The 20,059-nt window shown below is 40.5% G+C and overlaps 1 protein-coding gene across 1 annotated transcript in view; it reads right to left on the reverse strand.

The window, feature by feature from the left end:
- LOC122816707 (transformation/transcription domain associated protein) overlaps positions 1-20,059 on the reverse strand; it is a gene marked incomplete in the record, with an annotated part of 2,794,447 nt that overhangs the window by 2,555,453 nt on the left and 218,935 nt on the right. The window contains 1 exon segment of the mRNA XM_044089697.1: positions 14,816-14,904. Coding sequence (XP_043945632.1) covers positions 14,816-14,904 — 89 coding nt within the window.

The following is a 20,059-nucleotide window of genomic DNA, read 5'->3' on the forward strand; positions in this document are numbered from 1 at the left end:
TGAAGAGCAATCTTTCCCCCCAAACTGGCAGTCACTTGACAAGTGCTTGGAAATTTTAAAAGGAAGTCACTGAGACAGTTTACCATGGGGGGGGTCTTATTATTCCCAGATTTGGAAGTGGAGGCCCCCCCACTGCTTAGTTCTGTGTGTCCCCTGCGACTGAAACCTGGGGGTTTTGCTGTGTCTGGGTTTGGCTTGAGGAGACCTGGAAGGGGCTGGAAAGGACCAATTTGTAGAGGGCCATTGCCTACTAAATCTAGGAGGCTGAATTTGTAAGAAATCTTTAACAGTTTGCATAGATTTAGCTTCATCTTCCATCTTTTTAAGAACTTCCTGTTAAGAGAAAAAGTTTTAAAAACATACTGTTATTTGTCTTTTTCCCCTTCTTGCAAAGTGAACATGTTATTCGTTTGGATATGCCTATCAAAGACGGGCCTCATCTGTGAACAAAATGCAGCATTGCTTATGAACCTGAATAATAACGGTTTTCTGCATTTCAGAATAAAGAGATTTGGTTATAGCTTAGTGAAGCCTGGGATAAGGACGCACGGCCGAGTAAGAGTTAATTTACTGAAGCAGGCTGTCTCTCCTGGAAAATTTGAGCTACCATTGTTGAACTGAACATTCTGTACTTCTTGAACATTCTGCACTAACTGTTGGTTTGAGGTAATTTTTGATGAACATGTTTACCACAGGTGTTTTTCATAGCCAACTGTCAACGGTCAGAAATGTAACAAAAGTAGTTTTGCTTGCAGTATAAAAGTTGATGTCAGTAAACAAGTTGATCAGAGGAGATCATCTTGGCCAACATGCTGTGTAATCTGGTTAGCTGCTAATAAAGAAGTTTTTCATCACCTGAGGCAGATGTGACTCGTCTGAATTTTTTCTTCTGACATTTTGGTCCTTCGGACCGGAAACCTCTACAAAGATATGGACCAGACCAACAGAGAGACTGAAAAACCTGTGCAGGTGAGGGTTTCTCATCTTAAGATTCCCTCGACTGAAAGCCCTCCGACTGATTTGTCTTTGAGAGGAGGCCGGCCGCTCTCCGATCCCTATCTGAGGGACGGTTTCTGAACGAAAAGGGGAAACGGAGTCTCATCTGGTTCAGGTAGGATGAAAACTAAATTTTCTTTTAATTTAATCTTGTCGACAAGGGTTTTATTTTTAGTTAAGGGTGGGTAGGATTACTTGTTAAGATTATTTTGTTAGGATCACCCGTTAAGATAGCCCCATTTTATAATAAGCCCTGTAAAATAACTTTGATACAGTCCTAAAATAAGAAATCTAGGGGAAACATGGGTTCGAGTTGCTGCAAGTGCAAGAGTGATGTCTGTTTAAATGTTGATGCTAAGTATATGAAAGGTTTAAACAAAAATAATGTTAAATTTTTGAAAAAGTGGAAGTTGAAATATGATTTTGATGGTACCCTGAATAAGAATGCCTGTGCAAAATTGGTTAGAGATTTGAAAAGAGATGCGGGAACTAGAACTAAAAAGCAAAGACAATTGGGATTTCCCTAAGCACAAAAATGGTTAGAATAAGCAAATAGACGAGCTACAAAAGAAAAACAGTGCCAGGAAAAAGAAAAAAATAAATCAAAAGGGATCACTGTTGCCAAGTGGAAAAGTAGCTTTATTTTTAGATAAGGAGGATGAGCATACAGTTTGTGCGGTACAAAGGCAGGCAACTGCCCCACAGTATGGGGAAATTGCTGCTGCCGTACCGGTGGAACCTCCTCAATATCAGTCTGAAGATGTGGGATCAGTACAGCAGGGTGGGTTATTGGCTGCTCAAGGAAATGTTGTGACCCCTCCAATTTACCCGCAAATTCCCGTAGTACCCAAGGTTGCTTTGCAACAGGTAGACCAACCTATGTAGTTAAGGTCAGGACCAGCAGGGCAAGGACGTTGGGCCATTAAATTTTCTGACTACTCAGAAGCTCTTCCCTTAATACAAGTTGCAAAACCACAAGCAGGGGATGTTGGACAAGAGCCAACTATTTTAGTTTATCGTCCCTGGGCTAGAGAGGATATAAAACGAGCTACTGATGGTATTCCTCATCCCAAGGTTAATTTTCAAAAGTTTTCTGAGGACATAGTTGGTATGCGTTGAAGTTATCATCTAAATGGTTTAGAAGTAGAACAAGTAGTGCGACAAATCCTGGGTCCAGATTGGCACTTAGTTTGTGGTATTTGGACATGTAAGGCAGATGACGGCACTACATTAAAGCATAATTCTGGGGTGTTAGACACGCAAGTCACTGATCTGTTAAAGAGAATTTCTGATAAGTGGTGTCCAAGAGCAGATTGGACAGTAATAAATCAGTGCATCCAAAATGATGATGAATCTGTACATCACTATATTGTAAGATTGACAGAAGTGTTCAATAACCATTGTGGAATGATGATTCCGCAGGATCAGACCAATGATAGTCCGTATGAACAGCAATGGAAAAATGCTTTTCTGAAGGGTTGAAGGGCTCCGATAAGTAGTTTTATAACTAAGCATATGGTAGATCATAGAGCATGTCGACTGCAACCTTTGTTTGAATATGCACGGCATGCTGAGCGACATTTCAATTTAAAAAAGAAAAAGAAAGCACAAGTGTTAGCAGTAGGGGATGATGGTGGTATATTCTTGGTACAGGACCAAAGGGGGCAAGGGCGCCGTGGTGGCGTAAAAAAAGTGGGGGCCCGAAATGGGACACGTTAAATAAACCGGGTGGACATTCAGAGGAATATGAGGGGAGGTTAAAACGTGGAGAATGTTTTAAGTGCGGTAGACGTGGGCACTTCGCTGCTGAGTGTGAAGAGTGGCAACACCCCCCACTGCCGAGTGTGAAGAGTGGCAACACCCCCCACAGCTTACGAACAAGGGCTCCGCATGACTATATGATAGTAAAGGAAGGTGCCAAATTCATTATTGTGATTATTGTAGAGAAGAAGAAAGTCAGTATGATTGTGATGATGAGGCAGACACTCTCTGCGATGAATGTCAGAACACTCAGAAGGAAGGGCGGGATTGTGACTGTGAAGTCATAAACCTGGCAAATTTGGGTATTGCTATGCATCCAGATCAAAAACCCATGATAGAGTTTTTGGTTGAGGGACAGAAAGTGGAGTTTTTATGTGATTCAGGTGCATCACGTACACTTTTGGGTCCAGCAGTTCTGCCCCCAAACTGCGAGACGGACGAGTTTGTCCTTGTGAAAGCGGCAAACGGGAAAATCTATAAGGAACCACCGTCTCATCCTCTATTGTTCACAGATCCGCAAACAAACCAAACTGTTAGGTGTAGGGTAATTATATCGAAAGTTTGTCCAGTTAATTTGCTGGGAAGAGATTTGATGCATTTGTTTGGAACAGCGGCAATTCCCACACCTAAAGGCATTGAGGCAAAAAGGTTAGCGGATGGCTTGGTGGTACAGGGAGTACAAGACTTGTTTTACTGGTATAGCCAGGACATGATTTCAAACGGGCCGGGGAGGGTTGATACAGATTTGATCAACCTAGCTTTAAGTAAATCTAGGAGCGGGTCACCGCAGGTTGCGGCGCACTTGCATTGTACAATGTTCTACAGAAAGGCCCCTGGACCGGATAAAGAATTTGAAAAAGAATTCTTTAAGCACAAACGTGCAAGGATAATTTTGAATGATATGTTTTGGGATACGCAAGGTAATACAGTAGTAACCTGTACTTTGACCAAGGAAATGAGTTCTTTATATCGCTCAGATTATAGCCCACATATTTCAATTACTAAAGCGGTGGGGACACATTGGGTAGATTTGGCAAAAAAGGTAACGAATTGGGACACAATGTCTGAAAGTCAGTTGAAGGATCAACAGATCCAGGTACAAAGATTAAATTGGGTGACTTGGGCACAACCAAGCGTGCACCTCAGGGATGACAAAACAGAAATGGCATGACAAATCCTCCTAACTCAAGAGCAAGATAGTGCGTTAAGTGCCTTACCTGCAGATTTATGGTCAAAAGGTAAAGGGGATGTAGGACTGATGAAAACAGCAGGTGAAGTTTGTATAACTGCAAAGTCAGGTTTTAGACCTCATAAGCACCAATACCCGCTAAGTAAACAAGCAGAGGAAGGAATTAAGCCAGTTATTGAACAGCTAAAACAGGTAGGAATTCTTGTTGAATGCCCAGATTCACCCTGCAATACTCCGTTGCTTCCTGTAAAGAAACCGGATGGGTCATGGAGGTTGGTTCAGGATTTACAAGCAGTTAACTCGGCTGTGATACCAAGAGCACCAGTGGTCCCAGACCCCTATACACTACTTAATGATTTACTACCTCAGCACAGATATTTTTCTGTCATAGATATAAGCAATGCTTTTTTCTCCATACCACTACATAAGGAGAGTAGATTTTGGTTTGCATTCACTTATCAAAGTAAAAGATACACCTACACCAGATTGCCACAGGGTTATTGTGAGAGTCCGACAATATTCGAACAAGAAATCGCTACGAATTTAGCTCAGTTTGTTCCCCCAGAGGGAAGCCAGGTTCTGTTGTATGTAGATGATATTTTGTTGGCCTCACCCACGCAGGAAAGTTGCAGAAAGGATACCCTTGCCCTTCTTAGTTTTTTAGCTGGGCAAGGACATAAGGTAAATAAAGAAAAGTTACAATTGTAGAAAGCACAAGTAAAGCACTTGGGTTACTTAATTTCACAGGCAGGTAGACAATTGGAGAACAAAAGAAAACAAGCAATTCTTGAGGCACCTATGCCCACAACTAAGCGTGAGATGATGTCCTTTTTAGGTGTGACTAATTTTTGTAGAAGTTGGATCCCTAACTATGCTGAGGAAGTAGGGCCATTGACCGCACTAATCTATGACACTCCCATGGCAGCTAAGAATGACAGAGTGGACAAATACGGCAATACAGGCATTTAATAGAATTAAGCAATTGATAGCAGGATCCTCTGTTTTGGGTTTTCCGAACTATTCTAAGCCGTTTGTACAAATGGTTGATTGTAAGGGAGGATATATGACTTCGGTTCTGGTACAAGTACATGGGGATAAACAGAGACCGAAAGCTTTCTACTCCTCCAGATTAGATCCTGTTGCAAGGGCATTGCCGCATTGTGTTCAAGCTGTAGTGGCAGCCGCCATGGCAGTACAAGCCTCAGCATCATTAGTTTTGTTTCACCCATTACAATTGCGGGTTCCACATTCAGTTGCTACTATACTTTTGCAAGATAAAATAACCTTTTTATCTCTTAGTCAACATTTGTCATGTATGACAGTGCTGCTGACACAGCCTCATACGACCATAGAAAGATGTACTACTCTTAATCCGGCAACACTTTTGCCGACTCCAGAAGAAGGTACTCCACACGTTTGTTTAGAGAGCATTCATGACAAAGTGCTTCCCCGACCAGATTTAACGGATATTCCGTTGGTAGATTCTGATCTCGTTTTGTTTGTAGACGGATCAGCAAAGAAGGACACTGTAGGAAAAACACCAGTAGGGTATGCTGTCACCACAGAAACTGAAGTTTTGGAGGCAAAAGGATTGTCAAACATTTAATCTGCACAAGCAGCTGAGTTGGTGGCTTTGACTCGAGCTTGTACCTTAGGGGAGGGTAAGAAAGTGACAATTTACACAGTCAATATGCTTTCTCCACTGTACATGTTTTTGCTCAACAATGGAAAAATAGGGGAATGGTTACTGCGACAGGCAAACCAATAAATTACAGAGATTTAATTTTACAGATGTTAGATGCAGTGCAACTACCACTTCAGATAGCGATATGTAAATGTTCCGCACATACCAACAGAAAAGATCTGGTCTCCAGGGGAAATGCCCTTGCTGATATGGCTGCAAAAAAGGCAGCTCAAGAAAATGATTTGCTTTTGCATGGCAATGATTTAGAGCCCGGACACCTCTTAGACTCAGAGACACAAAGTAATGCAAACATTGATGACACAGAAGGAAAAATGTCGTTGGGTAAAATATGGTATCACTCAACAGGATGGGTTGTATAGGGCATCAGACGGCATAATGGTATTACCCTCAAACCTTTTTAGGTATGCGGCATTGGTTAGCCATGGACCTGCCCATGTAGGGGTACAGGCGATGATTCAAATACTATCTAAGGTGTTTTGGTGTAAGGGGTTTTCAACTTATGCAAAGCAATTCTGTTTATCTTGTTTATTATGTGCAAAGTATCATGCTCAGGGGGGAGTTAAAAAGTCTCAGCAGGCATTCCCTACCCCTCCATATCCATTCCACACACTCTGTATGGACTTTACTGAATTGACACCCTCAGAGGGAAAAAGGTTCTGTTTAGTCATTATTGATGCTTTTTCTAAATGGGTAGAAGCTTTTCCAGTAAAGCACCCGAATGCACAAACAGTAGCAAAACTTTTGACTACAGAAATAATTCCCCGATTTGGTTTACCAAGACGCATTTACAGCGATAATGGGTCTCATTTCATTAACCAGATTGTTCAGAAGTTGGGTCAAGTGTTACAAATTGATCTCAAGTATCATTGTGCTTACCATCCCCAGTCAGCTGGACTGGTGGAAAGACAACGGTGTCTTGAAGAGTAAGCTCCGCAAACTGATGGCAGAAACACATAGATCATGGACTGCGTGCCTTCCTTTGGCACTCCTGTATATGCGAATCTCACCCTCCTACAAAGGACTTACACCATTTGAACTTTTGTTTGGGAGACCATATTACGTCCTGCAGTGGCAAGGATTGTTGCCAGCGGAACGTGAGGGGGGTGAGGATCTAGCGGATTATATGAAGAAGCTGCTAAATGTCAAATCTCTTGTAACCAATGACTCCTTTGCAGATTCTAGAAATGAAACCTTGTTAAGCGTGGCACCCGGGGACTGGGTGTGGATCCGAATTGTGAAGAGAAAGAATTGGTCATCCCCCAGGTGGGAAGGCCCATACAAAGTACTTATCTCGACACCTACGGCTGTAAAGATCGCTGAGAGGACTTTGTGGATTCATATCACCCACTGTAAAAAAACTCAAGGCTCTTCCTTCTGCCATTGATGTTGGTTAAACTCCACCGGACCTCTGAGTGCAAAGTCTGGCTACAAAGGGGGGTTAGTTCGTCTCAAACCCAGTGAAGAAACCAACGGCGCGAGGTAGTCCTTAGGGAGGATGGCCATGTTCAACTGGTACTTGAACTGTTACATGATGATGATTTTGTTGGCGAAAGTAAATATGTCCATACGAGAAGGAACAGTTGCAAGAGGAAAAGGAATGGTGGTGCTGCAAGCGCAAACAGGTGTTACTACTGTGTTTAAGGTGAAACTTTGTGAAGGAATTTTGGACTGTTCTAAATGGAACAATAATGATTTCTTGACTCATGCAAAATACTTGTGCAATAGAGACTGTACGTCCTGGTCAAATGTTTGGTGGTCAACAGATGTGAATGGATGGGAAACAAGTGGTGCAGTGATACCAGAGAAAGATAAAAGCAGGCAACAAAGAATAAAAATTGCGCATTTCCAAGGTACCGAAGTAATTACTATAACCATTGTGTCACCACAAGAAAGTGATTCAGGAGTTTATGGAATCGGAGTGTCTCTTCCAATTGGAACTGATCCTTTGGGGACCCTCCAACAAAGTACAAAGCCTTAAAAATGCTACAAGTAAAGCAGATTTTGCCTTCACAGAAGAAAAACAATTGTTACGAGACGGGATTCGTACACCAAAATGAATGGCTATCTTGGGTTAGATATAGCACCCGAGAGGCACATTGTGAGAACTGTGTTTCTTGTGCTGAAGGTAAACAGCAACTAGCGACAGTCCCATTGATGCGAGATGAAGGTAATCTAATGTGTCTGTTAAAATTATTCTTCCACACAACTGAAGATAAATGCAAAAATGAAACTCAGCGTTTTCTAGTCATAAGCAAAGTTGAGAAACCGCCTGCAGCGATTTCCTATCCAGGTTCATATGTGTGCATTTCCAGAGATGGCACAGGGAAAAATTATGGCAATATGGGACAGAACTATTGCAATGTTACTGTGAATGGCAATGAAAATCCATTTCTGGAGAACCAAACTCATAGTTTAGCAGACGTATGGTGGTTATGTGGAGACAACAAACTCAGATCAAGGCTTACGATTCCCTGGAAGGGAACTTGTGCACTTGTAAAGTTAATTCTGCCATTCTACATTTTCCCAGTTCCAGCAAGCAGTTTCGTAAGAGAACCTGAAATAAAGCCGAAGTGGTTGAGTAGGAGAGAGAGGCACCGAAGCAATCCTTCGAGAACGGTGTCTACATCGATAGCATTGGCGTACCTGATGAATACAAAGCAATAAACCAAATAGCAGCTGGTTTCACATCCATCTTTGTCTGGATTCAACCTAATAAGAATGTGGACTGGATCAACTACATTTACTATAACCAGCAGCATTTTGTGAACTATACCAAAGATGCATTGAAAGGAACTGCTGAACAACTGGAGGCCACTTCGCAGGTGGCATGGCAGAATCGAATTGCGTTGGATATGCTCCTGGCCAAAGAAGGAGGAGTTTTTGCAGGATGTTTGGGACTTTCTGTTGTACGTATATTCCAAACAACACTGCGCCTGATGGAAGTATCACTCGAGCTTTGAAAGGTTTGGAAATGTTATCCGAAGAATTGGCAGAGAAATCTGCGGTAAATAATCCCTTTACAGACTTTCTACAAGCGTGGTTTGGAAAATGGAGTCATCTCATCAGCAGTTTCCTGGTGTTCGTTGGAGTCGCTGTGGCTATCGTGGTGGTATGTGGTTGCTGTTGTATACCCTGTATCAGAGGTCTTCTACAAAGACTGGTTGATACTGCTATTACGAAGACGATGTACCAGCAATTGCAACAGACTGGTGAAAGTGAATACATTGAAACGCGACTCTTTGCAAATGTTTTTAAAGTTTAAAAGTTTGTCTTGCCAATGAAGTAATGTATGCAAAGAAAAACTTAGTTTTTACCATATATTGCCGAAATAAAAAGTGTTTTCAGGGGGGAAATGTTAAGAGAAAAAGTTTTAAAAACATACTGTTATTTGTCTTTTTCCCCTTCTTGCAAAGTGAACATGTTATTTGTTGGGATATGCCTATCAAAGATGGGCCTCATCTGTGAACAAAATGCAGCATTGCTTATGAACCTGAATAATAACCATTTTCTGCATTTCAGAATAAAGAGATTTGGTTATAGCTTAGTGAAGCCTGGGATAAGGACGCACGGCCGAGTAAGAGTTAATTTACTGAAGCAGGCTGTGTGTCCTGGAAAATTTGAGCTACCACTGTTGAACTGAACATTATGTACTTCTTGAACATTCTGCACTAACTGTTGGTTTGAGGTAATTTTTGATAAACATGTTTACCACAGGTGTTTTTCATAGCCAACTGTCAACGGTCAGAAATGTAACAAAAGTTGTTTTGCTTGCAGTATAAAAGTTGATGTCAGTAAACAAGTTGACCAGAGGAGATCATCTTGGCCAACATGCTGTGTAATCTGGTTAGCTGCTAATAAAGAAGTTTTTCATCACCTGAGGCAGATGTGACTCGTCTGAATTTTTTCTTCTGACACTTCCTCAGCCTTGTTGCCAAACAGGCGGTCCTGATTTAAAGGAGCATGCAACAATTTAGCTTTAACATGATCAGGCAAAGATTGCTCCTCGAGTCAAGCATGCCTTCTGAGCACAGACCCAGTAACAGCAGCCCTGCAAGAGGCCTCTAATGAATCAAAACCACATTGCAAAGCATGTTTTCCAACTTGTTCAGCAGAATGCATTAAATCCTGTAATTCTTTATTTTCCACACAGTCAGGAATCAACATCATTTTCTGTTTAAGCAGTCCAATAACATGTTGCTGATACTTTAACATATGAAACTGACAGTTTAAAGCCCTAATGGCCAAGGTTGCAGAAGTGCAAACCTTCTTACACCATCTATCCAACACCCTGGAGTCTATCAGAAGGGGTAGGATTTTTAGCAGTAGAAGCCTTAATGCCCTTGGGCCCCTGTGAAACAGTCTCGGGATCTGCAATAAGATTTTTAAAAAGGAAATTGTGGGACTCAGGGACCCTATAGTATCCGTCAGGTTTTCTGGGAGCAGGAGGCAGGGAATCAGGGGCCAAACTAGATTCTGAAAAAGCATCATCAACAATGTCTAGTACAGGAGGAATAGCTAAAGGCCTATGCTGAGGTAGGAGAAGGAAATCCCTAAGCTTCTTTTTTGAATCAGAAAAATCCTCAGGAGGGGAAGCAGAAGGAATGGAGTCCTCTGCATCAGAATCTTCATAAGTAGATAAGGGCAAATCCAGATCACCAGAAGAATCTGAAAAAATGAATCCTGATCAGAAGATTCCTAATCAACTTCAGTCCTAGGCCTCTTAAGGGGGGGGGGGGTTGGCTACCCCTGATTAGAGTTATTAGATCTTCAGCCATTCTTGTTTGTTTTTTAGGCATAGAGGCCTGAGCACGTGGCCTGGGCGTTGGGTTTTTAGGCATGGATGGAGATTTAGGCCAAGTAAAGAAGGAGGCGAAAGGTTAATATGCAAGTCCGTAGGCCTGAATACACCCTCAGAAGCCAGTGCCTGTACAGTGGCTCCGGACCTATCCAAGGTAGAGACATCCGCGGGTCCCATAATTAAAGCATCTCGCGGCATACCGGACTCCGAATGGGTCTCAGTAGAGGCCTGCGAATCAGAAGCAGCGGGTATCAGGGGCTGCGAAAGAGCCTCACTGAGTACCGGCAAACTGGCGGCTGGCTTAGGAGAAGCGTCATCGGCAGTTTTTGACCTTGGCGGCCTGTCTCAGTCTTTATCTTTGCGTTTTTTTGGAATCCCGGTAGTCAGATGGCTAACGGACGACATTTCTGGATAATTAAACAGAGAACCGCAATATTTTGATGCGAAAATATACCAATGACTGGTAGTGCACTGATTAAACAAAGCACAAAATTGACAGCAAGGTACGTCGTGGTCAGGGCCTAGGCAGGGAATACAGTACGAATGAAAATCTTTATGAGGTATTTATTTTCCACAAGTAATGCAATTATTAACTTTTACCAACATCGGTAAGGAGCAAGAAAAAGTTACCCCAACGGGGTGATTAGCTTTAGTTGAAGACTTTGGTTCTGAAACACGACAATTTCAGGAGTCGGACGACCGGCACTTGCAAACTGCTTCTGCTTCGGGCACCGCACGGCAAGAAAGACTGATGTAATGGCGTCTTCTGCATGTTTTACACCCCTGACGACCTGCAGTCATGGAAGAAGGGACAGCAACCGACACAAAACCCAAGACTTTGTTAATCAGGCCGACTGAGGTCTACCTGCAAGCAGATAACCCAAACGTAATGACTGCAACAGTGAAACAAGATCACAATGACAGTGGAAGAGGTGACGCAGTACCTTTTATTGAACAACCTACATATTACAATTACACAAGCTTTCAAGGTACCAGCTCGGGTAACCGCAAACCCTGTTGGTCTAATAAAAAGGTGTTCCATCACTTTGTGTTCCAGTGTGTATGCGTCTTCATATTCTTGTCTAATAGGTTAGGATTAGTGAAGAACATTATGCAAATACTGTTAAATTTCCATACAATCAAAATGCAGTCACCTCAACAGTGCAGCAAAGGATGCACACCCAAAAAAAAAAAAAATGAAATAAGGGATCTGGGGACCCAAGTAGATAGTAATCTCTCCTTTGATAATCATATTGCCAAGGTGGTTAGAAAATCCTTCTATGTGGCCCACCTAATCACAAAAGAGTTCGCATCCAGAATAAGAGGTTATTGTGCCCCTCTGCTCATCACTCATCAGACCCATCATAGAGTACAATGCCCCTTTTGGGATGTACCTTACAAGACACCTGCAACAGCTGGAAAGACCACAGAAGTACCTCACCAAGAGGATTACTGGCCTCAAACAGATGCCCTATGCAGCCCGAATGAAGAAACTCCAGCTGTACTCGGTTGCATACCGCCTACTCAGAGGTGATCTCTGCCTCACATACAAGGCCATGTCCGACCCAGAATGGATGGACATGCTCCACCTGAAAAAAACAAATCCCAGAGAGCCACATGCTCTAGGGATCTAAACCTCACCATAACGATAAACAGGACTTGCTGGAGGGATAGATTCCTGTCCCAGAGACTCCCCATGCTTTGGAACAGGATTCCAATCTACATTAGGCACAGCGCCCCTCACCAACGCTCTTCAAGAGAAACCTTGACGAGTGGATGGGAAACAGAAAATTTACCCCGGGGATCACTGCAGTGGCTCTGCTGGATAGAGGCACAGGGAACTAATGGCTCTGCTGGACAGAGGCACATGGAACTAATCTAAGGGGGCAGCGAAAGCCAACACATTTTGGCTAGGCTTACATATGCCCTCGGCCAGATAGCCTAGTACTTACCTATGAACCTATCCAAATATTATAAATGTCACACAAAGACCTCAATAAGTAAATATGCTGCAGAGAAGTCATTTCACTCTGCTTCGAAAAGTGAACCTGCTGTGGTTTGTCACATGAACAGCAACAGTGCCCTGTGGTTTGTCATATGAACAGCTATGATATTCTTTGCCCCCTGCACCATCTTATTAGTGCATGTTAAACCTAACTCTGAACCTTAACTTAGAAAAAAATCCTTTCTGTAGCACTATCAGTGCTTATGACAGGCTCAGATAAAGACACATGCAAACACTAAAGGTAAACTCTTACCTAACCCAATTACACAAACTCCACTCCACACACCTTCAGATAGAAACAACTCTGATCAAAAACAATACCAAAACAGCAAAATCTTCAGAAGTCAGGAATCAAAAAACAGGAACCAAAGTCAAATCCAAAAGCAAACTCTTTATTCTCCAGCGCCTCGGTGTAACCATGTAATGTAATAAGGGTGAACATCACCATTATAAGAAATATCATCTGGCAACCAGTGATAAAACTTGTAAGGATATTTATTTTGTCTCTACATATAATGTAAAAAGTGGAGACATAAAGGATGTAGTGGAACATTTTTGGAAATTTTTAGTGAAAGACAAGATGTTGATGCACATTTTGCCACAAAAACCTTTATTCTCCTATAAAAGGGGAAGAAATTTGAAAGATATGGTGGTACATGGTACATTTGTAATGCCAAAATTTTGTTTACCAAGACCACTAAGTGAATTTGGTACAAGATGTTGCAGTAGATGCAGTGTTTGTAGGAATATAGTTAGAACATTTAATTATATTAACAACATTAGGTTCGCAGTAAGAGATGGTTTTACCTGTAGAAGCAAGGGAGTTGTGTATGCTTTACACTGTCCCTGTGGATTATATTATATAGGTGAAACTAAAAGAGAGTTTCGTATTAGGTTAGGTGAGCACATTAGAGACATAAGACATAAAAGGAAAATAAATTTATTGCCACACATTTTAGTGTTTATCATAATAGTGATGCTTCATTTTTAACAGGAACAGTTTTAGAAAGTGTGAAATGTATTTGTAATGATGAAAATGCTTTGAAATATAACTTACAATATAAGGAAAGTATTTTTATTTTGAAATACAATACAAGGACACCCTGTGGACTGAATAATGAAATAAACTGGAGGTGTCTGCTTTAAAACTTTTTTGAATATAATTGTTTAATTAATTGTTTAATTAATTGCTATGAGTATATATATATATATATATATATATATATATATATATATATATATATATATATATATATATATCCATTCTTTCAGTGAGAATGTATACTCTTGAAAGGTGGTTACACCGAGGCGCTGGAGAATACAGAGTTTGCTTTTGGATTTGACTTTGGTTCCTGTTTTTTGATTCCTGACTTCTGAAGATTTTGCTGTTTTGGTATTGTTTTGGATCAGAGTTGTTTCTATCTTACCTAACCCAAACCTGCAAAACACTTGCACAGACTCTGACCCCCTAACATCAATCCATTTATTTGTGTCAGCATTCTAAACAGTCAGTAAAATGATCTGTCAACATTCAGAGCAGTTTCCATGGTCAACAATGAACTTCAGCTATATATATATATATATATATATATATATATATATATATATATATATATATATATATATATATATATACACATACACACACACACACATTATATATATATATATATATATATATATATATATATATATATATATATATATATATATATATAGTGCATGCACATACATTTATGTATACTTATTCTATACACCCCTAATCATACATACCTAAACCACACACAAACCACATACAAATATGTACAGAAGATACACAAATAAACATGCATATATGTACAAGCCTGTCAGCAAACTACTACAGAGCTATATTCTCAAGATTCTAAAACTGGATGTTTCTGAAAGAAGCACCCTGAATGTGTACTGAAATAGTTCAGTACTTGTACGTCAAGTGTATCATTAATTCAAAGCACAGACCCAAGTCCTAACCTGTACATGTTGAAAAGTTTTTAACATTCCTAAACAAATCTGAATATTAAACTGTAGCTATTAAAGTAAACTATTACTTATCAGTCTTAAATGGGTCACACAATGTGGCTCTTCTCATAAAAAAAAGAAATTAATGTGGTACATATCTTGCAAATAAAGATGAGGCTCAACACCACAAAAGTCTGAACCAACTGCACCAGTCACATAAGCAAGTGCGATATCATGTAACAAACGCATATAAACAGGCAAAGTTGCCAGATATTATGCCAAAAAAATATTCTACTGACAATGCCATGCAAATTTAGAGGCTGCTGCACTAAACAGAACACAAAGAGTGAACTATACAAAGAAAGCCCTTTCATGGTAGCTTACCTGGCCTGCACAGAGACCTGCAGTGTAATGGTATTCATGATCAAGGGAACAAATTCTGACACAACACTGTGGATGTTCAGTTTGTACAGCTGGAAAAAATGCAAACAACCAATTGTTTATACTCCAGTTCTGAGCCATATTATTCCATAAAGTCTGCAATACAGCCTAGAATTTTGTGTAGTATGAAGTACAGCATGTGTCTAGCAAACCTATTACTGACAGCATCATATTACACAACATACTCCGTTACAAACTGCAACTTGTACAGAAAAATCTACACACAAGGCTGAGTTTTATCTTACCCCTATTTAAAAGGGATGCATTAACTTTTCTCTCTAATGTTACTAGCTTAAAGATGGGTATGCAATTCTGGCTCAGACTTCAAAGCTAACATTTTACTACTGCTTTGCTATTGTGAGTTGTAGTCGCTCTCTCTACACCTTTTCAACAAGGTCAGTATGACAAATGGATACATGCTATAGTCTCACTGTTTCTTGTAGCATAACTGAGGTGCAGTCTGTGTGTCAAGAACAGGATCTCACAGAATCATGAAGAATAATGGCAGGGGTGTAGCATTACCTTTTGGAAATACGTGTAGGTTAGGGTCTCACTACAAGTAGAACAGGAGTTGAGTAGCCTTTTGGGCATGCATGTGGGCCACAGTACCATATGTCATGTAGAATAATGGGAGTAAGAAGTACAGTTGCGGACACTTACCATAAATGTAGATGTTAGAGTGTATTCACTGTTGCAGTCCTAACCAATGTGTTATCCAGTTCCTGGTAGCCCTTGATCGGCCAGAATACTAAAGGTAAGTAAATATGACATCGGCTGTAAAGGACGTCAGGATGTCCGATGCAAAAGGAGGCTGCCGACGTCACTTATAGGTTTATAGGTGTGTACTAGGCCAACGGCCCTGGAGCCTATATAAGCCTAGCCCAAGAAGATTCCCTGGCATCATGCCGCCCAAATTTAGTTCCCAGTGCCCCTGTCAAGCAAGGCCACTGAAGTGATCCCCGGGGTGAACTTCTTATTGCCCACCCACTCGTCAAGATTTCTCTTAAAGAGGGCCAGTGAAGTGCTCTGCTTGACGTGAATGGGAAATTTGCTCCTGAGTATGGGAAGTCTCTGGGTTAGGAACCTGTCCTTCCAGCATGCTCTGTTTATTATGATGAGGTTAGCATGATCTAGTAACCTTCTCTAACAAATAAATGCCTGTAGAAGCAACTCTGGTTCTCATGCCTCCACAATCTGATACAAACCAACACCAACCAAATGTATAAAAGATCAACTTGCAAAACAGTGTATACAAGCAACAAAACTTGGTACTAGAGACAAAGCTGTTACACATAAAAGATGGGAACAACTTAAGTTTTCAGGATGGTTATTCAGCAGAATACCTGGGACAAAGGAAAACAGTACTTCTACCATTATTGGAGCTCCTCTTGCAATTAACAGGTTAAAATGGTAGATTTGTAGTACTGAGGGGCTACTGGCGAGGGAGGATCATTACACTGGCATGTATTTATATTCCCACCGAAAAAACTGCTATAATGGAGCTTAAGAAAGCTCTGGAAGAAAACTCAGCTTTCAGCAGGGAATATTACTTGTAGGTTGGGACTGAATTTGATTTGCAGCAATGAAGCTGCGTCTGTTGGGGAATACAGAAGGGAATAAAGGACGGCAGATTTTTGAAGAAATGTATGAAAATATTTTGCACGAGAGGATGTGAATTCAGTAGTAGGAGTTGGGGGAATTTGTATATTATTCCCACAAGATACAAAGACTAGGCTAGGCTACAGGCAGAACGTACATATCACACGAATGTGTGGGTTTAATTGAAAGTTTTGATATGCAACCAATAACTAGTTTACATCACACGCCAATAACAAAAAATGAGAGACTGGTGCATTCCCACCAATCTGTTGAAAAGAGGAATTTAAGAAATGGGTAACTGGAAATTTGGGAGTTAAAGAATTTTTTTCTGAAAATATAACCAGAGAATGTGATACAGTTTAAAAAATAGGGAAAAATAAGAATGATTAAGTAGCAAAACTTAGAGGGCCAGCCAAATGTTAAAGTGTTGCAGAATAGTGGAATCTCAAAGAGGAGTAACTGCAGAATGCTAAACAGATAATATGCTAGAGTTAAGAAAATTGATTTAAGCAACTGTTTTGATAAGTTCAGAGCATAAAAACTTTTAGCACAATTCAGGCAACAGGTTGTTGACAAGCTTAGGGAGCCTACAACATGGAAGACAAGATCCTGTGCAGGTACTAGAAATATTTTGGAAATTTTATGAAAGTTTGTATAAAGCATAGAAATAAAAAAAAATCAAGAAAAGGTACAAGTGGAAATGTATATGGAAGAATTAAACTATGCTAAGGTTAGAGGTAGGAGGCTCAACTGTTAACAGGATAGGAGATGACAAAATGGCGATGTATAACTAATCCCAGAGGAAGGTCTTGAGAACAGGCAGTATTCCTGTGGAGGTTTTGAAGGTAGGAGGGGAGAAAATGAACAAAACCTTTCCAGATAATTTAACAGTATTTAAGAGAAGCACCAACATTCTGGAAGAAAGCAGTTGTGGCTGTACTACCTGAAGAGGATAAAGACCCATCCGATCCAGCTTCAGAGAGTCCCATTTCAATCCTAAACCATGGATTATGAAAGTGTTTAGGTCTATAATGGCTAAAACAATGGCAAAGGTGATGCAAAACTGATAGATATGGATCAATGTGGTTTTGGAGAGGGTTGGCAAAACGGAACATTGCTAGATCCAGAGGCAAGCTTGCTAGTGGAGCTTGTGGGTCTTGATGCACAGACAGCATTTGACAGAGTGAGCTGGGACTTCATTAGCATGGTGGAAGCATTTGCATTCCTAGATAAAATTCTAGGGTTGATTAGGAGGATATGATAGATCAAAGGTGAAAATTAAAGTGGGTGGGTTCCTCTCTGAATTTCAGTTTAAGCAGAGGAACCAGGCAACGGTGTCCTTGTTCCCCTTTGTTATTTTCAATACATTTACAACCATTGGCAATGAAAATAAGGGACTTTAATTCAATAACTGGTATGGTAGTCAAGAAAATCTGGCTCTATTTGCATATTACCCAATAAAACCAGAAAAAGACTTGGAATATTCTTTTTGGGATACAAAATTAAAGCTAAAACAAAGGCAACATCTATAAATTACATACCCACACAAATTGGTTCAGCAATATCCATATTTATAGGGAAATAAAGTGAAGTATTTAGGAGTATACATTTAAAACGATTCAGGTGTGGCAGTTAAGGATATGTGGGAAGAGACTAAACAAAAGGTATAACAAAGGTTCCAATTTCTTAGTTTTTGTATTAATATATAAGCAGTTAAAATGTTTTTAGTCCTTTCAGTTTTACACATGGGTTACAATTAAAGGAACAATGAAATGGGGGAGAAGCTCAAGAAACAACGACAGACTGGGATTTTGGATGCAGGTCCTTAAGTATTAAAGTAACAAGTATTCCAAGAGCTAAACCAAGGGAATGGAAAGGAGATTCTGCTGATAGGAAACAGTACAATTAGGGATACAGACAATAGGGGGTCTTGAATTTATTGGAGAAAACTGGCAAAAGAACCAACGTATTGATAGCAAATAAATTACAGGGAGAAAGGTAATAGAATGGGAAGAGGCCAATCATTTGGACTGCAGGCTAGCAATTGCCTTTCCTATCAATGATTGATATCAGAATATAGGCTCCTCCTACTTCTCTTTGCCTAAGTGCAAGACCAGCAATGGGAGAGTTATTAGACTCTAGAACAGAAGCTGTAAACACAAAAACAGTCAGTACAGCATATAAAAATATAATATTGCATAACTAAAAGAATCAAGAGGTTAGAAATGATTGGGAGGAGACTGGATAAGCAATTCAAATAAACGGGATATATGTAGGTCTCCCACATATTCAAAATTTAGAAAATTTAGGATCTTTGTTTGAAAATGTTTAAATAGGTATTTGTGCACCCCAAATATATGTCATTTTTTCCCCTCAGGAAGACAGCAAATGTTGGAAGTGTGATGTGGAAGAAACAGGTAATTGGGAACATTTTCTGGGAGTGTAATGAGTTGGCAGACTTTAAAAGATTCCCTGCAGACTATTCTGTCAAAGACACTGGGTAAGCAAGGAAAATATTTGAGCTATGATGCAGAATTGGAACTGCTTGCAGAGTAATTATGGTGGCTGCCAAACAAACAATTACCAGAAAATGGAAATCAAAATCTAATTCAACTGTACTTGTGAGTAGTGAATATAGTAAGAGATAAAACTGGAATTGGTATCTTTAGAAGAGGGTAGGAGGAAATTATATAGGGGACGCAACAAGCATGCATCCATCCCAAGTAGCCCAACACCACCATCATACTGAATCAAGTTTCTGTGCAGAAGTCTGTTTGAATAAAGCTAGGAAATTCCGGGAAAAAAATGTAGATCTGTTCTGAGCTACAACAGAATGGCATTAAATATACTGATCCCAAGGATATTGCCAATGTCCTGGCAGATCGATTCAGTGCAAACTTCACACCCCTCTCACCCCCCTAAACGGCCCATCTCTATACCGAAAGATTGCCAAATTCTGGTAATAACAGCCACACAGGTAAAAAACACACTCTCCAAAGCTAAGAATACAGCATCCATTGGACCAGACGACATCCCAGGCTGTGTACTACATGAACTACAAAATGAACTGGCACCTCACCTAAGTGTCATGTTTAATCATAGCCTCACCTCAGGCTTTGTGCCCACTGAGTGGTGCACAGCTACAGTTATCCCACTCCACAAGGGGGCATCCACCTAGGATCCCGTCTTTCTTGCCATAACACTAATAACCAAAAATAGCACCAAGATGAAGACACTGGTGCCTGGAACGTAGTTTAATATTCTTTAATTAAAACAATCCACAACACATGACGTTTAGCGCTTTCATCAATACACAATGACTTCATCAGAACATTTAGAATTGTTCACACTCCATATAAATAATGTCAGGCCAAACCTAATAGGACACATAATATGTCAATCAATGCCAATTAAATTCATAGCAATTAATAGCTGGAATGTTGGGTCTTTCAGCTTTTCCCAGTTAACGGTCGCCACAGCGGAACTCCGGTCCGCTAATAATTGGTAGTTGATTTTTACGTGCTGAGTTACCAGCCCTGACGCACAACCTTCAACGAAGGTATGCCCATTCATGCATGTCTCCACGCA

The sequence above is a fragment of the Protopterus annectens genome, chromosome 12.part0 (genome assembly GCF_019279795.1).
Source record: "Protopterus annectens isolate FY-2018-M chromosome 12.part0, PAN1.0, whole genome shotgun sequence".
In the NCBI taxonomy this organism is placed as follows: Eukaryota; Metazoa; Chordata; order Ceratodontiformes; family Protopteridae; genus Protopterus; species Protopterus annectens.